The sequence below is a fragment of the Pterocles gutturalis genome, unplaced genomic scaffold, assembly GCF_000699245.1.
Source record: "Pterocles gutturalis isolate BGI_N339 unplaced genomic scaffold, ASM69924v1 scaffold43091, whole genome shotgun sequence".
In the NCBI taxonomy this organism is placed as follows: domain Eukaryota; kingdom Metazoa; phylum Chordata; class Aves; order Pterocliformes; family Pteroclidae; genus Pterocles; species Pterocles gutturalis.
In genome coordinates, this window is record NW_010104508.1 from 24,724 (window position 1) to 45,230 (window position 20,507).

At 37.2% G+C, this 20,507-nt stretch overlaps 1 protein-coding gene across 1 annotated transcript; it reads right to left on the reverse strand.

Moving 5' to 3' along the window:
* Positions 1-9,988: 9,988 nt before the first annotated feature.
* LOC104460775 (echinoderm microtubule-associated protein-like 5) lies at positions 9,989-20,282 on the reverse strand (the record flags this gene model as incomplete). The annotated part of the gene is made up of 10 exons (XM_010087091.1): positions 9,989-10,025; positions 10,351-10,451; positions 11,223-11,376; positions 12,429-12,532; positions 13,377-13,539; positions 14,599-14,771; positions 14,971-15,159; positions 15,648-15,762; positions 17,995-18,152; positions 20,074-20,282. Coding segments are annotated over 10 exons (1,403 nt in total), but the record flags the coding sequence as incomplete, so codon positions are not given.
* Positions 20,283-20,507: the final 225 nt, after the last annotated feature.

Here is a 20,507-nt window from a genome sequence, read left to right on the forward strand (position 1 = left end):
TGTGATGCAACACTGAAAAACAAGTGCCCTGGAGCTAGGATAGGGCAGAGTCACTGGAATCCTGACCTGGACACGTTGTGTTTACTAAGTTTTATTTGAATAAAGCTGAAAATCCAACATCAGCAATTCTGTAGCGTTATCTTCTGTCCAAGCTGTCTTTTCCACAAAAATGTTCAGATGTTTCTCAGAGTGTTTTTGGAGGAACAGCTCATTCCTGTCATCTATCCATTTCATAAACTAGTAGCAAACTTCCCAAAGCTGCAGTCATTGCTCTCTCTGAGAGATAGCCATATCACTTCAGCCTTTCACTCCAGTTAAATTCATCTGCAAAGGTTTTACTCATTACAGGGGTAGGATGCAAATCAGTTCTCAAATAATCTTTACAGACAGGCAGGATTGTTACTTATGTGAATTGTTTTCCTCTTTCCCCTCAGTGAATGATTATGATACAAGTGGGGACTGAACTTTGCCTCCTTTGGACAGTAGTGGAAAGGAAGATTAACCACCAGGGGCACAGGATGTTAGAAAAATTAATGCATTTTGAACTTTCAATAGACATTGTTTTCATAAAATGACGTTGATTGCATACTTGAAATGTCTCTAATTTTCCAAGTTTGTAAGTTTGAGCAATTTTACATTTTTTTTTTACACTGTAAGAAGAAAATGTCTGTGTAAGATAAGTTTTACTTTAAATTCCATTAAAAACTTTCAAAGCCTATTTTGTGTTCTATTTGGGTAATGCTTCTTACTCAATCTTAAGTGTGTTGAAGAAGTAAGTGTATTGTCAGAAGGTCTTGGAAAGCTTATTCCTATATTCAGATCATACTCAAAGTATTTTTTGTTCATCAGATGTTTGGTACAATGCCTATAACTGAACTGATGCCCTAGCAAACAATGACTGAACTCTTCACCCACTCGAGGGGAAGAAGAGTGTAAATGGTTTGTCTTTTGGGGATTTTTTCAATGTAATAGTCATCATACCCCTCATTTCTCAAATGGGAAGAAAAAAAAGACAAAGGGAACAAAAATGCTTCATAAACAAGAACAATTAAACAATGGTATTGTGCTCCGTTCAAAAAGCCTGCGAAATTAAATACCACTTCACTTGAAAATAAATGGTTTCAGATGTCTCCATTTACACCAGGAAGACAGAAGGTACCTCACTGAATCTCCTTCGGAAGAATCTGTTTTTTCTTCCAGTACACCTGACAACTGGGCATACTTTATAATATTTCATTTAAGAAAGTTCCTATGACTTACATTGCAAAAAAATAATCCCAGGAGGTGACCACAAATACATTTAAGTGGTATTATAATGATGAAAAGTGTTGGGCAGTAACATAAATGCACTTTTTTATTAAATTTTTCTTGTATCTTTCAGGGAACTACATTTTCACAAAAATATACAAAAGAATTTCTTTTTACAAATATTTACATTTGATATCAGAAAACAATGTTAGCTACATATTTTAAACTTAAATTTGACAAATATAGTCTTGAATTCTAAAACTTAACACTTCAGGAAAGTATTTTTAACTTTATATTAATTTTAATAAAGTACTCAAAGTTCATATTCAAATTTTTAAAAATCATAATTAATGCAAAAATCTGACAATTTAATATATATATATGCTTTAAATAAACATACAACATTGTTGCAGGGATTAGATGTTCATGGTAGAAACCAAAATGGAGTACACTTAAACCCATGATCCTTATTACAGTAATAAATGATCATACCTTTGGACTAGTTTAAAATACCTTTTTTTCCCCTAGGTGGTTTTTTTTTGTTCTGTTTTGTTTTTTTTTTTGTTTTTTTTTTTTTTTTGTTAAAGCAAGAGGGATTATCTGACACACTCCCTAATGAAACACAACAAATCTGAACAGACAACTGGATTTTAAGCTTAAAGAACTACAGTGAAATATTTTCCTAAGATGACCTGACAGGGGAGAGGAGGAGAGGATGGGCTGTTGTGTTGTACAGAGCAATGCTGAAATGGATTTCCAGATGAAAGACTGCAAATTACATTATTTTTCTATAGAATTTTCCAATGTCTTCATTAACTGCCCCTTTCAGAAATAGCTGCTACCATAAAGCTATTTTCCTTTTCAGTGTGAGATGAGGAGATAATAATTCATAAAGGCAGCAGCAAGCTACTACCACCTCCATTTCTGACTTTCAACAGCTTTGATGTTTTACAACCTACTGTACAATGTTTTGCATAAGGCAAGCTGCTGATTTTTCTCTGCTAAGAAAAAAAGGTGAATAAACCAAGCCACAAAGCTAAAAGTGTATGCATTTTTAAAGGGAATGGCTCTAATGCATTTACTTAGACTGTTAAGTTACCATTGTGGTCTTGAGTGTATTCTTATGTGAAATTTTACATTAAAAATGCACTAACTTTCTTCACAGATTAGTAATGCAGCTTTTTCATTACTTAATATAATTTGCTGTATATCCGTAACTGAACTAAAAAGCATAAACAACGCTTATGATTACCACATACTGCTTTAAAAAAAAAAAAAAAAAAGCTATTTTGCACCTAAAACCACAACACAATAAGTAGTAGCAAGTAAAGGAAAAATAGACCAGAAATGTGGAAAGTACTACCCACCAGCACCGACATTTCACAGAAGTACAGAAAACAATTTTTTTTTCCATGCAATTTGTGCCTGTGTTCATGCTTGGAGTTTCTTTATGAAGTATATTTACTGAATTCCCAAAGAGGACAGTATGGCACATGTTCTGGGTATGACTGATTGTTGTTTGAAAAAATTCATAGAGTTATGGAACATTTACAGCTCCATAGCTGAACTGTACATATTCAGATTTTAAGTAATGTGCTGGAAAGAGGTGTTTAACTGCTTTGCTTCTTGTGAAAAATAAATACCCTATTTTTTACCTGCTGGGCACAGAAAGATCTTCCCCTCCTCTCCAACCTCAAGAATTTGCGACTAAGTTAACAGAAAATTAATTGTCAGCAACGTAATGCTTTGTATTGGCTTGTAAGTCACCATAGTAACAGTAAAGCTGTGGTTAAGGTTGGCTGACCTCTCACAGCCACCACATTTGAAAAAATACTTCTTTGGGGGTTGGCAGGGGGGCGGGGGGAAGTTGGGTGGGTTAAGGGCTTCTGTGGAAAGAGGGAAAAAAAAAGAGTAATGGTAAAAGTTAAGGAATGAATAATTAGAGGATATTACATGAAAAAAAAATTCCGCCCCCCCCCCAAAAGGTTTATAATCCCACAGAGGACTGAAACTAAAATACCATTGCCACCTCTCTTTTTCAGAACCCAATAATCTAAATTTTTTTTTCCCTTAAGCATCATCTCCTGCCTCAGCGCCTCTGAGCCCAGCTGCAGATGGCACTAGCTTTATGAAAGCTACAGTCACAGACAACGATGGGATAGCAGCATTTTTTCCCTGTGAAAGAAGAAAAATTCATCTTACGAAAAAGTGGTAAAGCACAAACGAGGTTAATCTAGTTTAAAACACCTGTTGTGTTGGGGCCACTTCAGTGGGTAACACCAGCTTTCTGTTAAGAGTGTAGAATGGTGGGAATCGGACACCTCGCTACATCACTGGAACGAACGTGACAATAATTTTGGGGATATCTTTAAAAGGTATCTTTGGGGATATCTTCAAACTGAGCAAGATATGTACTAGTAAGGGCAAAATCACTTTGTAGGGCCTTGAAGTTATCCCACAACAAGCAACAGAAACTCAGGAAACTCATATTTTGGCTTTTGGAAGAGAAATCCAAACACTGAGCAATAGGAACATACTGCCCCAAACTCAACTGGCCTCGAGCAGGTGGAGAAGCATCAGTTCAGTTGTCTAAGCAGCACCTGTAATGAGTTTGGACTTTTTTAACTTAAAGTTTACCTTAAGTCAATTAATTCCAATAAAATCAAGACCTTTACTAGTTTATTTCTACTCATATGTATTCATAGGCCAACATTACATTCGCTTTCCCTGACTCACTATACCTATATTTGGAGGCCCAAGGCAAGGAACCACTGAAGGAAAATTCAGCTCATGTATGATTTGAACTGCCCTCCACAGATACCTGTTTCCATTACACCTCGAGTTAAACAGAACACATACAGGCCATAGCTTTAACATCTGTCATCTTAAATATTGTGCACGTCTGGGAACAGAACGAAGAACTGGTGAATAACGTTTCAATAGGAAAGAAGTGAAAGAAGCAGTAATTAATACAGCTTGGTTATGAAGAGTTTTCTGAAGTATAGTACAGTATTTCCTTCGTTTAATATTTTTTTGTTTAAAGAATGTGTTTTAGCCCAGTTGCACAGGAAAATAAAATATGGATAAACCAGAAGAGGCCTATAAATGCAATCCATGTCTGGTTTATGTGGGAAAAATAAATAGCATTTAATATATAGATCCTTAAACTCTTTTACCCGAGCTCTCCGTACTACGTATCATTTTTCTATTGACGGTATTTTGTTACCTACATGTGTACACTGCAACAGTGGTTAATCTGTGTTAGCTGCTGTATTTCAGCACTAAATAGTTGTCCCATAGGTATGGGAGTAGAAAGAGCAATGAATGGGAGTGGCTTCATCTTCCCCACAAAGTTGCCTGCAGCCTTTCCTTGAGCACCCTCCTGCTCTCCAGTCCTTAAACTCCCCAACCGGCCACTGAATATTTCCCATTTGAAACAAGATGTTTGCCAGACACTGATATGACTCCCTACCCACCACCACCCGTGTTGCTTCTTTGGTCCTGCTCTTGCCTATTTCTGAGTGTTCCTTCCTCTGTTTTCCTTTCCCTTTTTCTCTGGGTTTATATTTACTGGTTTCCTGTTACTGTTTCATCCATCCTATATTCCGTAATTTCAAAAATAAGTGGAAATTATGAGAACTGCCTGTTGTCACCATCCTCAGACCTTACACTTTCTTTTGTTGTTTTGTTTCACACTAGGGAGGGAAGACAATACTTATTCCATGCCTTTTTTCTTTTTTTTTTTCCCAAAGAAAAAGTGAATTGGTTGCATTGCTAATTTAACAGTTAACAAAAAAAAACAAAACCAAAAAACCCAGATCAAGGTTATGACTGGTATCAGCTGGTAATCTGAGAAGGGGATGGTGAGCGGTTACCTGTTTTAGCATCAAGTAGACTGGAGAAAAGACCCCACCAAACCCACCCACTAATTTTTAGTTACTTGCAAATTATTTTGGCAAGGAAACCTATTGTGGCTTTTATGCATATTACACACCTTAAACTATTATTTTTCTTCTGAAATGAGATATGCAGAGTTTAAGTCTGAAGTCAAAGTTAATTGAAGAGCAGAAGCTGGAGATAACCAAAGAAATGGGCTTGGTCTAACCACACCACAGTGACTGGTACAAAGAATGTGGAGTGGGCTTTGGCAAGCTCACGTATCTATCCATATGAGCAAAACTCCAGGAAAACAGAGCAGATTGCACGGAAGCATAAGAAAACCATGAGAACAAAAGACTATGCAAATGCAATACAGCTAGTGTGTTAAAATCACTGACGTGGCAATGTATTTTGTGACTTGCAATCTTAATTCCTTTTCTGTAGTCTACAGGATGATTCACTTTGCCCAAAATACTGTCAAGATGACATCTGTCTATAGCTTATGCTAACAGAATTCTAAAAATCTTTAAAGATTAAGGCTTGTCACATCTGTGACACTGATAATGAAATAGGGAAACAGGTGACCTTGCCCACGTACAAATTGTATTTGAAAACAAGATCCTTAGCTTGTCACACTACTACACCATGCACAGCAAGGCCAGTAAGGGACGCCAATGCATAGGTCTGGGGTGAAATTCACGTGCACATGGAGACTCGAGCACTGCTGGGTGCAATCCAGAAAGTGGGCGAGGTGCTGCACAGGCAGGCGCTCAGGGCTTGTTGAAAGAAGGGCACTGTTTGCCTTGGCAAACGTCAAATGGCGGGGTTTAGGCAGCAGCTGAGAGAAGCAGATCACGGTTTTAAACTCAGCCACCCCTGAATGCTGTCAAAGTCCTGCTCTTGGTATTGAAGTTCTTGACTTTGGTCTAGTTTTCAGATCCAGGAGATAACTTGTCTGCAATGTGTCAGCTTTCTGATGGTATGATTCCAGGTCAGCATTAACCCAACTTGTATGAAGTTCAGAGTTATTCTTAAATGAATCTTGATATTAAGCAAAGTCAGAAGTGACTCTGAATGCATGCTTTCCTTCAACTGTCAACAAGTGATAAAATAGCCTTAATTTTCTGAAATGCTTTATTTAGTTTTACACTATCTCTTGCCTTCCCTATCAAAATCAGAAAGTTATATACCATGACTGCCTCCTTAAGAATAAAAAAAAAAAGATTTCAAGTCTAAATGATTAAATACATTTGGCTAATTTGTTCTCTCTGTCCTAATCTCAAATGTGTTCTTCAGTTCCTACAGTATGTCAATTTTCAGTTCTAAATGTGTTTATTTTTAATTTTTGTTTGCTCCTAGGAACTAGATTTTCCTTTTCTCTTATTTTTTCTAAGCACACTTAAATAGCTTTCAAGGGCACATTTATTTTTTTAAGTGAAATGTCATTTTACTTTTATTGAATCAGTTCTACAGTTATTTTTATTTATTCCAAAAATATTGCTGACTTTAAAAGATCCTAAAGATACTATGTTTGCTGCTAGCCTGAAAAAGAGTTGGAAGGACAATTAAGCTAGAGAACGAAATAATCCACTATGAGTGAGCAAATTATACAACGAACTTTTGCCTTCCCTTCCTTGGTGCTATATAATCACAGAGAAGGCTTTCTCCAGCTTCAGGCAGAGCCCTCCTGCCCACATTTATTCTCTGATGCTTCCAAATGAAAGGCTGTCACTAGTCCCTCCACTTTCCAGCTTCTTCCCTGACCTATCCCAGGGGTTGTGTCATCCTCTTACTTTTCCGCTGAGCAACCAGCCATGAGCTCCCACTGCCTACAGGACCAGGCGGTCTGCTCCCACGTGCACGTGCTTCAAGCACGGGTGGCAACTGTTCGGAAGTTACTACGGTAGCATTTCATGTAAACAGCAAATGAGGCACAGTAACAAGCACCGTCACAGACAAAAAGACCAAAAAACCCACAAAGCTGCCGTCTTTAACCGTGCTTACAGCCAGCTGTTCTCTTCAGCAGAGAATCGCAGCTTGTCCTACAAAATAGGCTCCAAACTGCCCTCAGGAAGCAAGCTGCCCCTGAGGCTGTGCCCACGCCGCAGCACTCGGGACCCTTCTCAGCTGGCTGACCCCACTTCACCTGGCAAACCACGGAGCCGTTTGCCAGCTGCCAACACTGGCCGCAACAGGAGGAACAAGGCAGGTAGGTTTGTTTCGAAAGAGCTCCTCAGTTTCCAGCTCCCATTCCAGCCCTTGAGAGAAGCGGGGAGGTTTCGACGAGAGCGAAGCAGCAGGGCCATCTGGCAGCTCAGGCCCTTGCACCGCAGCTATGGCCTGGCGCCGCCGCGGGGGCCCTGCTGCAACGCGCCGTCAGCTCCTGGCTGGCACCCCACCGCTGGTGTGGCACTGGAGAACCCGCAGGGCAAAAGCACCAGTGGATGAATTATCAGTGGAGAGGCACGGCGTTAATGAAGGGGTGAGGGGAGGGAGGAGAGGAGGACGTGACCCGTGACGGAGAGCAGAGGAACTCTCTCGATGGTCCACGTACTGCTTTCATTGGGGGAAGGCCTACAGAAGATCATGAGGCTGGGAGACACAGAGCTTAGGATTTCGAGGGGAAAACTCAAAGAGGCAGAAAAATTGGGACTTTTATCTGGCAGTCTGAGTAGGACAGACTATAAGGGAGCTCTTAACAGCCATCCAGTTTGAACTGATGAAAGGCAACTTTAAAATAGAGGCAGGACAAATCTTACTTCAAGTGAAGAAGCCCTGCACAGATGTGTTTAATAAGGGATAGAATCACAGCTATAGAACAGCATACTGCAACTGACTTCTCCAGCATAGGTAAGATTTAAATGCCAGATACTAGTTTTCATATAAAACAGGCAGGCAAGCAACAAAGTTATGAGACAGAACAAGTCTAATCTCAATTCTCATATACAATTCCCTGAAAGTCAAAAACATTACCAGCAAGATCTCCCTGTACACTCATGAGCAAATCCACAGAGTTTTTGCTCCTGTAGAATAGCGGCTGCATGACTGGCAAGACTTTGCTAAGAACCATCCTGCCAAGAAATCTGATAATTGTTTATCACCTTATTTAAAATAAATATTTCTTATATCTTGATATATAAAATATATTACCTAAGACGGCTGGGTACCTAGCTTTGTATAGCACATAACAAACATTTCTGGACCCAGGAGAGCATGGAAGTCTCCCTCATTAACTTTTCTCTCCTTCTCTTCTATATGCAAGCCCTCCCATTCCCTCTATAACCTCCATGCACACAAGATGCTTACAAGAGATGAGGTTTATTTCTTTTTTACTTTTATCTGGCATAAGAGAATGCAAGAGGTGAATAATATCAAAGCCTATTGACTGACCTAAACAAATGCTATTGTTAAAGCAATGCCAGCTTACACAGAGAAAAAGAGCTTTATGTTCACAGCAGAATGTCATTATGAGAGTAGTGCTGATAATTAGTGACTTCTGTTCCCTTCTGTGTTGCATGAAAATTAACTGTGCTGATTAAAAAACAGGTTCAGTCTGTAATGCATCTCTGACATGATCTAGACAAACAGCTGATGAATCTTCCTCACTTGTACCCAAAACACAGCTTTGTTCAGGTTTTCATTTCACTGAAATGTTTTTTCAACTTAGAGTCTCGGTTATATTGCAGGATAGGAGAAATGCACTTAACGCTAGAGGTGACAGCAGGTCCATTTAAAGAAGCAGATGACTGGACATTTTTTACAATCGGGGAGAAATGTGAGTACAGACCTCTCCCAGCTAGTCCTAAAACTCTGTTAAAAAGTTCAAATGTACAAAATACAATGTTTGTAAAGTTTATATTCTCTCTGAAGCCCCCCTATGATGCTGAGAAAATAAAATCAATTCATATTGCTATGAAATTCTATTTTTGCAACTGGTGACATCCTAAGCTTTATCGATTATGAAGACTATAAAATCCTCACCCTAGTCCACATTTCCAGCATAGAGGCTAACAGCCCAGTCAAGTAACACCAGCAATAATCTCTCTTCCACTGAGAATACTTTTATTCACAAGGCAAAAATTGGAGTTAGACTTTTAGGTTGTGGGCAAGGCACTCGCAAAGTGAGCAAATCTATTTTGCTCACAGAACTAATTTAATGTTTAAGTGCAACAAAAACACTAAATTAGCCATGAAGATCATGCATATCCAATGGCTTTCACCAGACATGACTGTGACCCAGGCCTCTAAATACAGAAATATATAAGTCCTAAGGAATCTGCTCTCTTATTTTCTGCTTTGCCAGATGACGTTTCCTTTTGACTAGTCATAGAAATATAATTTCCATTACAATAATTAAACATTTATTAAAATACTATATATTTAAGAGTTAATATATGGTTTCTTTCAGTAATAAAATATGGAATACTCTTTTTTTCAACGATATTCAGACCCCAAAACTTAAAGGAGAAACATTCATGCTGAAAATAGATCAATATACAGCACTAGGTCAGAAATAACATCTCTGATTAAAACCCCAGGATCTTACTGTGAAACTGTACATTGATTAACGATTCACTTTTTCCTTTTATCCACGTATTTCATTTTCAACATCTGGCAGTGAGCGAAATACAAACCCGGATTATCCGATACTGAAGCAAATCTAATGGCCTCAGCGTATTTGTTACAGTCCATCCTTCTGACAGACTCTAGATACTTGTCTTTCAGAGACAGATTGCTCTGTGTTTTGGATCAGCACCATTTCTTACACATGCAGGGCATAGTAGAATGTCACATTGCTATCCTGGGTATTTCATGCCTGGTACTTCATGCAGTGTCCTCTTTGCAAGTCTTCATGTTTCTCTCAATGAGGCATATGCACACATTTCCAAACAAATAAGCTGTATTTTCAAAAAGATACCAAATATGAGAATAAAAGACTACAATATTGTTAAAGAAACGGCTAATACAGTCAAAAGAAAAATTTCAGTTAAAAGTATGATGCTGTGAATACAGATGTAAACATATTTTAATTTATTAAATCTTAACTGACATACTAACATCTAGGCTATTTATTTTGTTGCAAATATCAATTTCTTTATATACAAACAGGAAAGCAAGCACACAGATAAAAAGATGAAGACTCTGAACTTGAGCTTTATGCTGTTACCGACTGTCCACGGCCACTGTTGTGTACTTTTTGACAATAATGGAAAGGATACATACCTGCAGTCATCCCCACCAGCACTGACCACGTATCTATCTCCACTTGTAAATCGAATATTAGTTAAATGGGCAGAGTGACCTAAAAATCGTTTGTGTTTCGCCTGAAAAAAACCCAACAATAAAATGAGTCTAAACACTCCTAAATCAAACAAGGCATGCATGTTTTTATCTACCTTTCTATTGCATCATGTATTTATAGAATTCAGAATGTTATATACATTTTCAAACATAAAAGATATCCTGAAGGAGAACTACTATTGAGCTGCAACACAGATTAAATTGTCACCAAATGAGACAGCACCTGCAAACTGGGAGCAATGCTCAAGCTAACACAATAAAATGAAATATAGCTTGCCACATGATTAACCTCTAAATTTTATGTATAATTCCTAATACTGAAAAAAATAATTTTCATTGTAAGTGTGTAAGCAGTTTACACTGTGCAGTCTCAAGTCCTGAAAGTTAACAGTGCCAGTGTTAGCAAAAAATCTGTAAACTTTTCATCCATGGAAATACACAGATGGGACTAAAATTACCAGCTGTCTTCCTCATTTTCAAATGGAGATTGGAGATGTGGACACATAAAACTAAGGGCTTTGAGATTATCAGTATGAAGACACTATGCTAATGCAGACTGGCAGACAATATTAGCACCTACAAGAGCTTATAGCAAGAGCTATTGCACAAAATGGTATGAAAACTTCAAGCTGAAGCATGCTTATGAGACTACAGATGTACAGTTACATAGATGTATTAAAAAGCTACAAATTTAGAGAAGGAAATATTTCCATTATACATCTTCTAGAGAAACAATACAAGACCATAATATCAACAGTATTTCTTGTTGTAACAATGCAAAAACAAGTTCTTACAAATTTTTCTGGACACGGAAAGTCAAACAGTTTGACCATGCCAAAATCATCGCCTGTTACAAGATTGATTCCCGAGTGAGAGACACAGGCACAGTTTACATCAGCTTTTTCAGCATGCCTGGACCAGATTCCAATTACTTCATCCCCTAGAACACTGAAACAGAAGAGCAAGAGATTCTTTTGAAAACTAAAGAAAAACCAATAGAGTAAGGAGACAGTAAGCAGCTCTCATATTGTAACTGTTTTTATAAAAATTTAATTTTTACATTTTATTCTTACACATACACATCTTGTATAGGTTTTACTCTGTAATTAATTTTTATATTATTCCATAATTGGTTCTGAAACTGATTCAGTGATATAATTCCCCAAATAGTGTGGCCCATGACAACACTAAGAAGAAGAGGTAAAATCAATAATACTACTGATTTTGTCTAGTGAAGCATTTGCCAAAAAAAAAAAAAAAAAAAAAAAAAAGGACAATTAAAAATAGAACGTCATAGCATAAGCATTAGATGAATACACTTCAGCTTTTGGAAAATAAAAATATGTATTTCCTCATTATAACTATGTTTTTGTTGATTCTGTAACATTTTCATATCAATTAGATGAAAAGTTTCCTTGAGTCCAGTGAAGATTCTTCATTATAATCAGAGAGAGAGAGAAATTGTCCTAAACAGAAAACATAATTATCTTGAAACTCCAAACAGACGTTTATAGAAAATTTTCTTTGCAGAGCCTTGTGAAAAGTTGCTTTTTATTCAGCTCTGCTTGCATACTTCCAAGTATTCCACGTAATTTGCACAGTGCAATGAAAAACTACTGAGGCTGCTAGAGGTATATCAAAGGATGCTAGAGATAGACAGTGAAGAGAAAGGCACACATTAGAGACATCAGTTTTTATCAGATGTCCTCACCAGTCAAACAGCTCATGTTTTGCTGAGGGAATCTGCTATGTACTTTGTCCCTGCCCATGGCAGGGGGGTTGGAACTTTATGATCTTTAAGGTCCTTTCTAACCCAAACCATTGTATGATTCTATGATTCTTTTGCTGTGCTGTACTTACCTGAGCTGTTGCCAGAGCAGATGGGTGCGTTAAAAGAAAATATCTGACTGAATGACGGGATGAAATATGCATTTAAACAGTAGGTGCTTCTCCTGGAAGTTACAAGTGTTTTAACAGGTGTAAATGTGTGAATCGTTTACCTTGTCCAAGTAGCCCATGTTATTCTGTCAATCACAGCCTGGTCCACAAGCTGTTTTCCTGAAGGCACTTCATACACTTGTCTTTTGTAAGACCCAGTAGAGACCTGTGAGATGACCACAGAGATGAACATGTTTGAAAAGATGAAAATATAATTCTAAAGGGCTTTGAAAAGCATTTTATTGATAGTTATAGTTTGTAAGTTATCTATTAATAAAACTTGCTCAATGAGTTTAAAATTCTGAAAGATCTATACAAGCATAAAGCAGCAATGAGAAAGCATAAGAAATATTAAAATTTAAAATGTGTAATTAATAAAAAAATGATTGAAACACTTCACATTCTGCACATACTTATTCTCTCTATATATTGTGTGTGTCAGTATGTATGTCTATAAATAAAGATAAACCCATACACAAAGGCGTAGATGTTGATCTGATAGTGAGAAGCTTATTCCTCCTCTCAGGTGTGAAACAAACATAGAAAGCCAAGTATGCCTACTTTATTTTGATTTTAAGAAATGTCTTAAGCCCTGTGGCTCGAAGTTGTAATGCCATGATTTTGGTGCTGCTCCATGAAGGCCAGCACTGAAACAATGTGTAACGCTACCATTCTGGTCAGGGACATGAAAAATTCACAGGTCCCTGGGGCTTAAGGAATGACAGATTGTACTCCTACCTCTTTTAAGACAGCTCATCAGCATCAGAGAGGTAAAAATGCAGGGAGACCCACTACAATTATTTTGAAATCTGTTTCTCCTTTCTGTGCTTATTTCTTGTATTCAAGATCCAGAATAAGCATTTTTGTCATCCACTTATCATTAAACAAAGTAACAGTCTAGTGACAGTAACCTACTACTCCAACATTTCATTACAAAGTTTAGCAGTTGTCAAAGGAGAATACTTGAGTATGTTTTCCATTCAGTATCTTGAACAATTAATGACTGATACCTGGAGATAACAGCTATCTGCAGAGAAGTCCATCTGGATCACAAAACTTGGTATATCTTTGCAATAGCTGACTCGATTTAGTGTGGGACCCAAAGTCAGATCATAAAAATCCACTGCATTCTCACTGGAACCGACTGCTAAGTAACGAGAATCTGGGCTAAACCTGAACAGATAAAAGGATTTTATGAACATAAATGGGCACTTAAAAAAGATTCTAATAGTCGAGAAGCAAGGGTAAATTTGCACTTCAGGCATCTGCTATCAAGAACTAAAGAGGGAGACAGAGTATTTAACCTGCTAAGCAAAATAACTTTTGAAATAAAATTTTCAAGGAACTTATATGCATTAGAAGGTAGCAATAAGTTTGGTACAGCTGTCACATATAAGTGAACTGGGAACACGTCTGGAATAACTGTTCATTGTTTGATCCCATTACGGCCTAACAACTTTGTGACATGCCCCTGATGACTTGGACTCTCTAATGCTATACTTACAAGGCTATAAACTAGAAAAATGAAATGCTTTAAATTAAGGAAAAAAAGCCAGACCTTCTAGATGAAAAGTACTGAATAAAAAGATGTGAAATCAAACCTTTCATCTGCCCAATGTATCTTTACACAGTGGTTTCTTTCTTCCAGTTTTCCTTTCCAGTCTTGAATCTCAGCAGCCTCCTAAGCTGAAAAACTAGGGAAGTTTCTTTACTTCTGTTGTCTCTGAGACATACCTTGGGACAGCTTTCCGGCTCCAGAACGCCCTTGATTCCTAGCAAGGCTCTCCTGTCTCGCTGCAGCAAGGTCCCTGTTTGCTCGTGTTTCTCCCCTTATCCCACTTTGCTCTTCAAAAGCTTCCCTTAGCTGATCACAACCAACACATCATCTCACCCTGCTCCTTTCACACTTTCTCACCTGCCCCCTGATTAGGATGGGCTCTTCCTATTGTCCATTCACTTTCCCATTCACCTTTCATTTTAACAAATCATCCTTGGCAGTATGATCTGACACTCCCCCTATGGTACTGCCTGTTTTTTGACTGATTGCTATATCTTATCTTCATATACCTCCTCCTCCTTTTTTATTCCTGGTAGAGTACCACGCAAACTCCACAACTCATTCATTGATTCCAGCTCTCTGAAGTGTCACTGCAATGCTCGTCAGAACATAAAATTGTGTTTTTAAAAATCAAAATATTGATTTCTAGAATACTACAATAGACAATCTCTGACCTGATATCTTGAATCGCTGATCTTCTGTCCCTTTTTTTCCCCCAAATTTTTAGAGAGGTCACAAGCAAGATAATAAATTCTCCATTTCTCATGCCAATAGCTACCATATCACCTTCTGGGCTGTAACAAACAGTACGAGCTGCATGTCCTAAGCTGACTTTGTTCAGCATCTTCTGTGAAGAAACAAAAACCCAGAACAGTAAATGTTTGTATTTGTTCTTATTTCAAAAGTGCCTTGTGCAAACAGTTTGCCACTATCAGACAGCAGATTCTCAGAATACATTAAAAAACAAGTTTCAAGTCCCCAACATCACCACCACAAGTCTAGGATTTTTTTTTCCCCCTAAACAACCCCTTTTCTCCAACACCTACCTTTTCAGCAATATCCCAGAGTCTTACTGTGCCATCTTCTGCAGCAGAAAGGAAGAAATCTCTGGAAGGATGCGTTGCTAGGCCCCAGATTGGTCCATCCATATGACCATTAATTAGAATGTTACATGCAGCATTTTTCTCTCCAACTTCAATTATTTCCGCATTTCTTGTCCCAACGAGAATCTTCCCCTTGAACAACAGTGAAAGAATTATCTCTGATAATTAACTACTCGTGATGAACAGTAATAAAGACATAATCCAAGGCTATAGTTCTATCAAGAAGGTTTGCTGAAATCAAGTAATCAAATAATCAAACATAATTTATTTTTTAAACTCACCTATGATTTATTAAAATACAAAGCTGTCTTTAACTCATAGTGCTAGCTGAGTTACTGCTTCTAAGTCAGATATTTGAAGTGTGAAAATAAACTAGAAAATAAATCCTTAGTTAGTTTTTAATAAAAATATATAGAGAATACTATACTAAGTAAGACTAAGATCTCCTGAAGTAGATTTTTTCTGCTTTAAAATCAGTTGTAGACACCTTCTAGTTCAAACCTTAATTTCAAATGCTAATTATAAGAGAAAGGGGAAGCAAACAATTTATCATATATGTAATGCTATAGATCAATCCACAAATTATAAGCTTTATTTTAAAAACATGATGCTTTCTGTACCTTGCCTCTACAGACAGAGCGAACACAGTCTGTCATCTGTCCTGTCTCTAGTCTGAAGGCACGACATCGTTTCAGCTCTTGATCCCATAGCTTAACTGCTCCTCCTTCCTTTGAACTACAAGGAAACCAGGAAAAACTATGAGTGTAATGGCTGGCATAAAAAAGACAATTAATATAAGAACTATATTATTTAATATAACATATTGTAAATGAGGCACTTTAGTATGTTTTAAATCATTAAAGTTTCCATTTGTTTTTACTGAGCAGGTGATGTTAATATTCTGACCCTCCTAGCTAAGCAAGAAATACTGACTCAAAGTCCTCGTCATGCTCCTTTACAGAACAAGCTGAAAGATGGTTGCTGCTAAGCTAGTTTCAAGTAGTAGATCTTAGGGAATGTGTCTAGCCAAAGGAACAGTTAAATGTGTGAACTAACTGCCATCTTATTGTTAAGGCAGAGAGAGATTATCAGACACAGAAGAAAAATCACACAATGTTAATTGCATGAGATACCCAACTAATAAGTGTTAATCATGAAAGCACTAAATATTTCCCACCCACTTTCAAGAGAACTGGTATTTCAGTAAAGAAAAATAACATATTAAAAGAAAAAAAATTCTAAAAAGGAGATAATGTTTAATGACACAGTTACAAATATGGCATTTCAAGCTGAGCTGGGACATAAGTTTTATTTGTCTTCAATGAGGAAAGACTCTCCACAAGAGAAAGAAAATATAATGTTCCACAACACTGAGCTGCCAGCGTTACAACTTTGATTACTGAACAAACCCTGACAAAAAAACTCCAGAAAGTTTAATCACAATTACTGCTTTTGTATTATTATTATTATTATTAAAAGAACTGTAATGAATTATAAATTGCTAGTCCTTGCAATGCAATATTCTCTGCTTGCCAATAACAGTGCTTTGATATATGATTGGTCATCATACTCAGCAAAAAGATTTTATCAAAAGGGGCTGGTGAACTGCAATTAAGAATGCCAAGGCGGAAGCAAACATGCAGTTTTCCTAAATGTAGAATTTGTTCTGTACACTTTGAATACTCCACTTTTTCACAGGAGACAAATTATTGTTTCTTACTTTTACTCATTACTGGTATTTTTCTGGGTCAAACACAAATTATTAAATGAGGCTTTCAAGCTAAGTGGTAGAGGGAACATTCTCCAAATAAAATCACAGTGATGTTTTATAAATACTAGAAGAAAATATTTCAAATACAGGAATAAGTAACTTTTCAGCTGGGTCTGAATATCAACCAGGATCTTTAAGGACTATTTAAGAAAAAGGTAGTAAGTGGCCTGTGTCCTGCAAAATGGGGCACTATCATGCAATCAGATGGACTGTATTACAGCTGAAGCATTCTTTTTCCTTTTATCATTAGCAAGGCACTAAGAGAAAAATAAAATGTTTGAAGAGGTATTTTGCTAACAAGCCCAGAAACAAAAGATGTTGTTGTGCCTCAGATTTTAGAGAAGACAGTTTGCTTGTGCCATTATAACTAAACAGATCCTTCCTTTAAAAGAAGCTGTGCGTTTATGCTGTTATAATATTTATCATTCATTTATTTAATCACAGTTGTGCAAATTATTTGGCTTAACAACCTCAGTTCAACTTCAGAAAAAGAAGTAACCCAGTAAAGGACTAGGTAACTTTTTAATGCTTAAAGCTATATTTCAAACTAAATGCGTTTGTCTTCTCTCAAAATAATACTGTTGTGATAAATACCACTGAACCGTTTAGTAAAATAATAAGGTGATTTCAAGGCTATTTGAAACTATCTGTTGATAATTGTGTATTTGCAGCTGGAGAAAGTACCTGACTGATGTAATGCAGTGTAACTGATAATTCAATATAACCGATAATCCAGTCACATAAGTTATTTTACATTTGTCTATTATTTTTAACCAAAATAGTGTAAAGTTATCATAAAATGCGTGAAGGAGCTTTAGAAAGCTTAATGCTTCTAAAGCACTTGTGTTTTAGAAAGATGACTGTTATTTAGAAGTTAAAATTATGAAGAACTACTTGTACAGCACTTAGATTCTGATTCATCCCCCTTGACTTTAGGTACTTAAACAAGGGACCCAGGTCAGGATCCTAGCAACTCTAGGCCTTCTCTTATAATAAATTAAAAAAAAATAGTTACTTGAAGCTCATGTGCACTTCGGAAGTTGTGGCTACTTTTTTTTTCTACCACCTATTCAGGGATCTGAAAGTGACTACTCTTCTAGCTTTGATGTCTCAACTGCCTAGTGTTGGATGGCATGAATCCAAACCATTTTTAAAGAATATATGTGTATGCAGAAAAAAGAAAGAAGATGACTCACGGCCTTTCTTTGCCTCCTGTAACGATAAGACCATCTCTTAATGTGGTATACATTGTGAAAACAGGTCCATTGTGAGCTTTGGCCACAATTCGTACCAACACATGATCTTTCCAAACACAAACGTCTCCACTGATAGTACCTGTAAATGTCAAGTTATTCTGAAAAGGGGAAAAATATACTCATCATCTGATTTTGAGTAAGGCAGGAAGAAAAACATTCAGAAATAAACATCATCACCATTTGCATTTAGGCTAGATTGCTTTTATTTGCTGCTATAAAAGAGAAAATTTTGGACAGGTAATAAGAACCTGTGGAGACAAAACAATGAGCTACTATATTCTTTCTTGAAGTCTGAAAGATGCTTTCACGTAGCTAACAGGCTCTGCAATGCAATAAGCAATGCAGTAACTTAAGCTTCAGCCATAGGGTTATCTATGTTCTCAGCCTATCAGGTGTGAAAACTGTGGTAAAAAAGTAGAAAACCAAGAACACTTTTGACATTTCACACAAACAGTCAAGTTGCACCCCCTTGCTGTGTACATTATGCTTCCAGTCATTTTCTTGTTAGGTGAAGGTACTCGCTGGATTACAGTAACCATTAGTTTATGAAAAACACTAAAAGCTGTCTGTTCTTTATTTCTACTTCCTGTTTTTCAAAGGTAATAAAAATAAATTTAATTACCTCTACAATTTAAGGGCAATTTATTAGGCTACACTTAAAACCAACAGGAACTGGTTATTGAGCACAACTGTTTTAGTCACTTACTAAACTAGTGAACAATCCTCAAATTCAGTTATCGTGTGTAGTATTTTAGAGTACCAGTATGCATGTATAGATTTGGCAAGAACACTTTCTTTGACTGAGGGGGGTTGATGTTCTACACCCTTTTTTTAATGGGTGTGTGAGGGGGCACCCCATAAATGAGTAAATAAAAGAGAACTGGAAATGAACTTGGGAGCAGATCCTCTGATCATCTTCACAGAATAACTATTGGGCTGTTTCCAACTCCTGTTTAGGAGCACCTGAACTAGCTCCTTCTGATATAAAATCAAGTAAGAAAAGCACTCCCAGAACTGCTTCCTACAGGAAGCATGGAGAACACACTTTACAACAGTTTTTACAAAACCCCAGCAAGCTTTGCATCCTCAAACAACCTCACACCATACTCCAGGACATTCAGCATACAGCCTGTTTTCATGCTAAGTCCATAAGAAAGTTCACAGAGGTTTCCCAAACCCCAGACTAATGCCTGGGCTGTGCATCGCTACCAGTTATGATTTGGAAGATATCTTGTTGCTTTGTAGGACTCTCTCTTAAGTAAGAGGTACCTGGGAGAGAGAGACACCACTCTGGAAAGGAGATAGTCTCATGTAAAATGAAACCACAGGCCAGTTACAGTTTCAAAAATCAAAATCAATAGTATTAATTCAGCCTGGACCCAACAGGCACATCAGCAAGCAGGACAGTAACAAAATAAAAGAGAAGGACCACTTCATAAAAGAAATCTATGGCTATCTGCCTAGCTGAAGAGATCTGTGCTGCTCATACAGAGCAACTCCTGAAACAGCAGAGCTGTGGAACTTAGCAACAAGGCCTTTATCTGTCAAAAAACACCCAAAGGAAAACAAAACCTTACTGTGGTTGTCTAACAGTCATAGATGTTAACGAATGCTCCAGGACAATGCTGCTCTCAGATCACCCACAAGTAGAAATGCATACAGATTATAACAATCACCCCCAGATGGGCATAAAATTAGCCCAATTTCTACTATTTGGTTCCTGCAGTCTAGAGTCAGCTTTATTTTACCTGGATTAAATACCAAGCAGTATATTCTCAGTCCAAAGAACCTATGTTTGTTTCTTTTGAAAACATAAAAATTCATATTTTTTCTTTGCTGTTCTAAAGAAAGCTGATATTAGTTCTAACTAGCAGGCAAGTATTAGAGATGCTAAACTGAGTTTAATAAGTGACCTACTCATTCGCAGGCTAGAAAAGTCTCATTGAGCTGAATAATCGCAGAAGAGTAAAAAAAATTTTTGTTTGTGTGCATCTTAAAATAATTTGTAAGGGTACATACCGCTCCAAAAGCTACAGATAGCATCGTTTGCATTCGGGCATCTTCTATGGAGCTCAGCAGCCCTTTTTTACTGAGAAGAGCTCTTCCAGCCAATGTCCAGAACCTCACATGTTTTACTCCCACAGAAACAAACTGGGTATCTGAATCTGGTCTGAATTCTGCTACAAATATACGCTGGTTATGACCAGCTCGGCTGGCAATTTTGGCACCTGGCAGAGAGAAAAAGGACACTTAGAATTCGCTGAAAAAAATATACATTTATTGTTTAAAAAAAAATAAAAATTATGGGGAATGATGAGTTATCCAACACCACATAGGTAAGGAAAAAAAAACACAAACTGCTCCTAAATTAAATTAAGATGCAGATAAAAAACATAATTTAATAATACCCAGTAGCAAAGCACACCTAATTAAGGTTGCATCTAGTTATATAT